The 5,615-nt window shown below is 52.9% G+C and overlaps 1 protein-coding gene across 1 annotated transcript; it reads right to left on the reverse strand.

Annotated features, from left to right (window-relative positions):
* Window positions 1-431: 431 nt before the first annotated feature.
* Window positions 432-4,536, reverse strand: CD4H9orf152 (chromosome D4 C9orf152 homolog). Its single transcript, XM_007094484.3, has 2 exons — window positions 4,344-4,536; window positions 432-1,691 (listed from the first exon to the last, which is right to left on the reverse strand). Exons 1-2 carry the CDS (start codon window positions 4,534-4,536, stop codon window positions 1,165-1,167), a joined length of 720 nt encoding a protein of 239 aa, XP_007094546.1. The 3' UTR covers window positions 432-1,164.
* Window positions 4,537-5,615: the final 1,079 nt, after the last annotated feature.

The following is a 5,615-nucleotide window of genomic DNA, read 5'->3' on the forward strand; positions in this document are numbered from 1 at the left end:
AGGAAAATACAAATGAAACTTTACAGAGCGATTATCTGATATGAGGGAAAGGCACCTTCGGTGTGTTTAAATATCATTCCTAAAGTTAGACATTAACCAAGAAAGACTGACTTTCTTCTCATCACTCAAGTAACACCTGGTTCACTTTTTCTTGAGTTTAAAATACCCCAGGAAGGATCTGAGTTCTTCAAATTCAGCTGAAGAGGAAGAAGTTTGTGGGGACTACATATTTTCCAATAGTAACATTTCTTTGTCTCCTGCTCAGGCTCCAACTACTATATATCTTCAATCACTGGCAGTGTTTAATAAGAACTTAATTAGGAGACAGAGAGTGGGGGGGGGATGAGAAGACAGACAAATGGGAAGAAAGGAAGGAAGGGAGGAAGGATAGAAGGAAGGAAGAGAGGAAAAGAAAGGTAAGGAAAGGGAGGGAGGGAGGGAAGAATAGAGGGAGAGAGACAAGGAAATAAACCAATGGTTGGTCTGGAATGTGCAGTCTCAGTGAGAGGTGAGAGATGGCCTAAACACCCTTAACACACAAAACAGTAGGTTTGTTTGTTTGTTTGTTTGTTTGTTTAACCCAGTGACCATACTTTGGGAGTCTTAGCTGAAATGGTGTGGTCACTCCCAATGAATGCAGTGACTTCTAAGTGAGCTGGCCTCCAGGCACAGTAACCAGAAAAAGGCAATTCTCAGTGCTCATCTTCTCCAGATCATGTGAGAAATCATCAGAAGATACTGAAAACAAGACTGCCCACGCCTGTTGACTCCAGGGCACTGCTAAGGCATTCCATTGGCTAGGGCGCCTGTGTTATGTTTGCAAATTCCCTTTTCTAGGGACAGAGGAGGTGTCTTACTGGGCCTCCCCAAAGAATGGGCATCTAGGGCTCCATAGCAAGGTCTTTGTATACAAGCAGAATAAAGCCACATCGCATCGATTAGACAACCCTCTTTCATCCTGGACTGTGTGCAATCTGGTCTAGGCAATCTCTTCTTTTTTGAAGGGCAAGACTGTGTGTCCACCATGAAGTTCAGAATCCTTGCAACTGAGTTAGTCTAGCTCTTGTGCATAGCTAGAGGCCCTAGCTGTGGCTCTGCCTCCCGTGTTCTTTGATGAGGTCATCCATAGTTTCAAAGTTGAGACATTTGGCTGAGTAGAAAGCCTCAGGCTGGGCCATATAAGCCCAGGTTCCTGGCAGCTTGAGAGATCCTGGGAGTTTTCCTCTGGGGAAATGGATAGTGAGCTGGTTTTTCAGACCTGTGTGGGTTCTTTATGGAAGGAGGGCACTGAATGCCGATATTTAAGCCAGATCCCGCTGCCTTTGTTTGGACATTGTCCTCCTGACATTCATGCAGGGCTGTTTCTAGAATGCTGGTCCCTTGCTGAGTCATCTGATTGTTTTCAAACGAGCCCGGGTCTCCTTCCTGAGGGAGCCTTTGCTCGGACCCCATGAGCTTGCCCTTGTGTTTCACTTGAAGACCGGTTTCCTGATGGAAGGTCTGGACCCAGCGGTGCATCTCTAGGTGCTTGTGCCATGGAGATTCGGGGACCTGAAGACAGCCTCTGTCAGCCTCCTCCAGCATCACCTCTGCTTCAGGATCTGCCTCCTCCAGGGACAGGGAACACCTTCTCTCCTTGTTAATCCAAACAGCACTGACCATGGACTCTGCAGGAGCAGACGCGTACCCTCCTGACAAAGCAAGGCACAAGCAGGGTCACCACCAGAACGTACATGGGCAGCTCGCCTTTGAGGGGTCTCAGAGCTTTCAAGCTGAAGGAATATGATCCCAAAACGTCAAGGAAGCCAGGCGGCCGGTACATTGCATACGTGGGACACACACATACGTGGGTCCCATATGACCCCACTTACATATGTTCACACATGTGCATTCCCTCCCATGCCCACACATTCACACCCACACAAGCTCTCTAACACACGCTCAGGCACAATTATTCATTCATTCCACAAATATTGATCGCGCACTCGTTATATGCCAGGGACTATTTATCCTAGGTTCTGAGAATACGGCAGTAAACGTTGAGACAAAATCTGCATCTTCATGGATGGGTTCTAGTGGGGTAGAATATGTTATATATTCTATACAGATATCATATTATATAATTTAATAATTTATACAGAAAGTATTCTATAGTCATTCTAGCAAGCGACTATATTATAATAAAATCGCAGGTGGTAACCAATGCTATGAAGAAAAATCTCAAGCAGAACTGAGTTTAATGACAGACTCCAGGACTTAACTGCGATGAGCTGGGGAGCTAGCATGTCAAGCTGACAGAAATGGTAGGTACAGGTTCACACGCACCGGCCGGGGGAAAAGGTTACTCTTACAGGGTTTTCTGTTCCGGGATTCAAACAACAGGTTTCCCACCCAAGGTAGAGGATGCTCCTTTTGGACGACTGGCCCTTCCCCTTCTCCCCTCCCACAGACACAGTTCTGAGAACACATTAGCAGCTCCCACTGCTTCCCTGAACTGGCTGCAGGGGTGAGGATCCAGACTGATGTCCCTCTTCTTTCTTGGGGATGTATATTTACCACCTTGTGGCACGTGATAGTGTATTGTCAACCCTTGGTGGCAGAGAAGGTGGTGGGGATGACTGGAAGGCACGTTCCCAGGACAGCAGGTCTGTGACCAGCCCGGAGTTCCCTCTGAATTGTCCATGAAGCTCTCTTGAGTATGCAGGCATGTGTCACAGCAACGAGGCCCCGTACAGGACAAAGTGAGTGTTCGGGCACGTGTTCTGCAGGGGTGGGGAGCTGGTGTCGGAGGTCTCAAGGCAGCAGGAAGCCCTGAGCTCCAGTTCTGGGAATCTAAGAAAACAGGACTGGTGTGGCCATCTCTGCCAACAGTGGTGAGACTGGACATCTGTTCCCATTTGAGGACCGCACGGTTTTTCTCAGCACGAAAACCTTCACAAATAGTCAAAATGTTATGTACCTATTTGAGAACAGAGGAGGAGGGGACGTGACGGGAGAAGCCAGGAACTAGTGTCCTCTCCGCTATGTTAAGGTGAACAGGCAGGTCTTGGTGGCAGAGAGGAGCCTCCTTAGCTGTCCATCACAGCCCGTGGTCCACAGAGACCGAGGAAAAGGACTAAAGTGGGAGGTACACCTGGACCCTGACCCCAAAACAGATCCCACAGAGTGGCTGACCTGGCCTGGGAATCAGGAGTCTTTCCTGACAAAGCAGTGCCTGGCCAGCCCATCTGTGGTTAAGCTACCCGGTCCTAAGTGATCACATGACGCTAGGGGAGAAGGGCACTGAGTTACAGAGCCTAGCAGAAAGAGCCAAAGTAGGGGGTTGGGGCAGGGGACGGTGAGTTCAATGGGGCAGGTCGAGTTCAAGTTATCTTTGGGACACGCCAGTTATGGGGATTCGTTGTGAGTCTGAATCATGGGTGTGTTAAGCATGGTACTTTCATTTGCTAGTAGTTGAATTTAATAAATGTTTGCTGAATGACTGAATGAATAAACACCTTTGAGGGTGGGCTAGGGCTTTAGGAACCTTTCAGTGTATGCCCTGCAGAGATGAAGGGCTATTTGACTCTGCCATTTCGGTTCAGACAGAACCCACTGGCTGGCAAGAGCCCAAAGGAGAAACGGGTGCCTTCAGCTCGGTGGTGAACCCACCCCCCCCCACCCCCCGCCAGGAGCAGCATTAGCCTTTCCACCTCCCTTGACCCAGTCACTCCTCTGTTAGAGGGAAGGGCTGGGATTGAGCCTTGTGCCGCAAACTTTCTCCAGGAATAAAATCTGAGTTCCCAGAGGGAAGAGACTTTTCTCCTTGAGGCTTCTGTATCTCCTGCTTCCTTGGCTGCTGTTTGAGACTATGATGAGCAAGCTCCATGAGCCAGGGTGCCTCCTGAGTCCCTAAGCCCTGTGCTGCCTCTGGCCTGCACCCGGCCTCCTGGGAATGCCACGTCTGCTCTCTCCAGAGCCAGTTTCTCAGGTTTGCAGGACGTGAGACCCAGCCAGGAAGAGCTACCGGCTCCCCACTGGCCCAGCAGGGGCACCAACCGCCGCCCTCCCCCCACCCGTCCACCAGGCAGAACAGTCCTACAAGGTGAGAACATAAGAGCAGAGGCCGGGTACAGCGGGCAGCCGGCCAGCTGCCTGGCTGAGGCCGCTGGGTCAGTTGGCAGGGGAACTAAGCCAAGCAGAGCCGCCCTGAACCGGCCTCCCGGCTCTGGCTCTGCCTCTGCTGGCATCCCTGCTCTTCCCCACCAGGAGGGCTCCCGTAGCCCCCGCCTCCCCTGCCTGCAGCCCAGCCACCCATCAGGCCCACTCCCTCCACGTTAGCCCCGGCACCTGCACAGCCCTACCTTTCGGGAGCACCACCAGGTGGGCCTGGGCCTTCTGCTGCCGACGCAAGCCTTCGTACTGGGCTCTCAGGAGCTGGATGCTGAGCCGGGGCCCTTTCCCCGGGGCCTGAGTCCCCGAGCCCTCAGCCATGAAGCAAGACCCCAGCCACCACAAATGGGGCAGGGCAGGGCATGGGCAGGGCAACCCCTTCATCCAGATCCGGGAGAAAAGCAAACAGTGGTGGGTGGGGCGTGGGAGGGGAGAGAAGGAGAGGCGGAGGGTGGGAGGGTAGTGAGGAGAGCAGGTGGAAAGGTAAGGGAGGAGGGGAAGAGGAGAGGGAGGGAAAGGTAAGGGAAATGGGGGACAGTGGAGGGGAAGGCAGGGCCAAGTGGAAGGTGGGGAAGGAGTAAAGCTCAGGCAAGGGGAAAAGCGGGGTGAGAGGGAGGTGGGGGAGGGGAAGGCGGGAGAGGGGAAGGTAAGAGGAAAAGGAAGAGTCAGGGGGGAGAGGAAGATTGGGGAGGAAGTCAAAAGGGATCCCCAAGAGGGAAGGAAGGAACAGAGGAGGAAGGTGGTAAGACAGGGGGCTAAGGGGAGGAGGGAGGAGCCAGGGAGAGAGAACAAGGCAAGCACAGCTGCTCAGAAGCCTTCTGGGCGCCCAAGGAGGCCTCGTACTCCAGGTCCTTCTCTGCTCAATCCCGATGTTTAGAGTTTAATTCCTGGAGTTCCTGCGAAGTCTCGGGTTTCCCAGCGGGGCTGGAGCTGCTGCAGGGCAAAGCCAGGTGCCTCTTCAGCTCCCACCTCTTGGACTGAAACCTGGAGGCTCATGGGCAAACCTGTCCGTTTGGTTTGCAGCTGGAAAAAAGAATGCCTTCTGAGGACTCACAAAGCTGGTGCCTCGGGGAGGTGCATGCTGCAGCCATGCCCTAGGGAACCCCAGTAGGAAGGGAGCCCCAAGTCTCCACTCACCCACCGCGCACATCCCAGAAGAAAGCCCAACCCCAAAGTCCGCCTTGGGACAGAGCGCAGGGGAGCCCCAGCTCTCTGACATTCCCACCTGCCTCTTTGGTCTCAGCATTCTCCAACCTAGCAGTGAGCTGGTGTTTATCTTACCCACAGCGAGAGGTGCGCCCTCACCCCTGCTTGCCAGCCGCACCCTCTCTGTATCCCCTTTGAATCCTAGACTCTCTGCCCCTGCATCAGGGGGTCTGTCCTTGCATCCTTTGGTCAACTAAGTCGCTTTCTATCTGGTCCTAACATGAGGCTTCCGGAGAACCCAATTTCCCAGCACACCT

This window comes from Panthera tigris, chromosome D4 (assembly GCF_018350195.1).
Source record: "Panthera tigris isolate Pti1 chromosome D4, P.tigris_Pti1_mat1.1, whole genome shotgun sequence".
Taxonomy (NCBI): Eukaryota; Metazoa; Chordata; class Mammalia; order Carnivora; family Felidae; genus Panthera; species Panthera tigris.

What these genes read in the sequence shown, in the direction of transcription:
- CD4H9orf152 (XM_007094484.3), bottom strand. Translation starts at nt 4,536, where the DNA reads ATGAAGGGGTTGCCCTGCCCATGCCCTGCCCTGCCCCATTTGTGGTGG. An exon ending in CCTGGTGGTGCTCCCGAAAG is followed by an intron (nt 1,692 to 4,343) that starts GTAGGGCTGTGC and finishes TTGCTTTGTCAG; the next exon opens with GAGGGTACGCGTCTGCTCCT.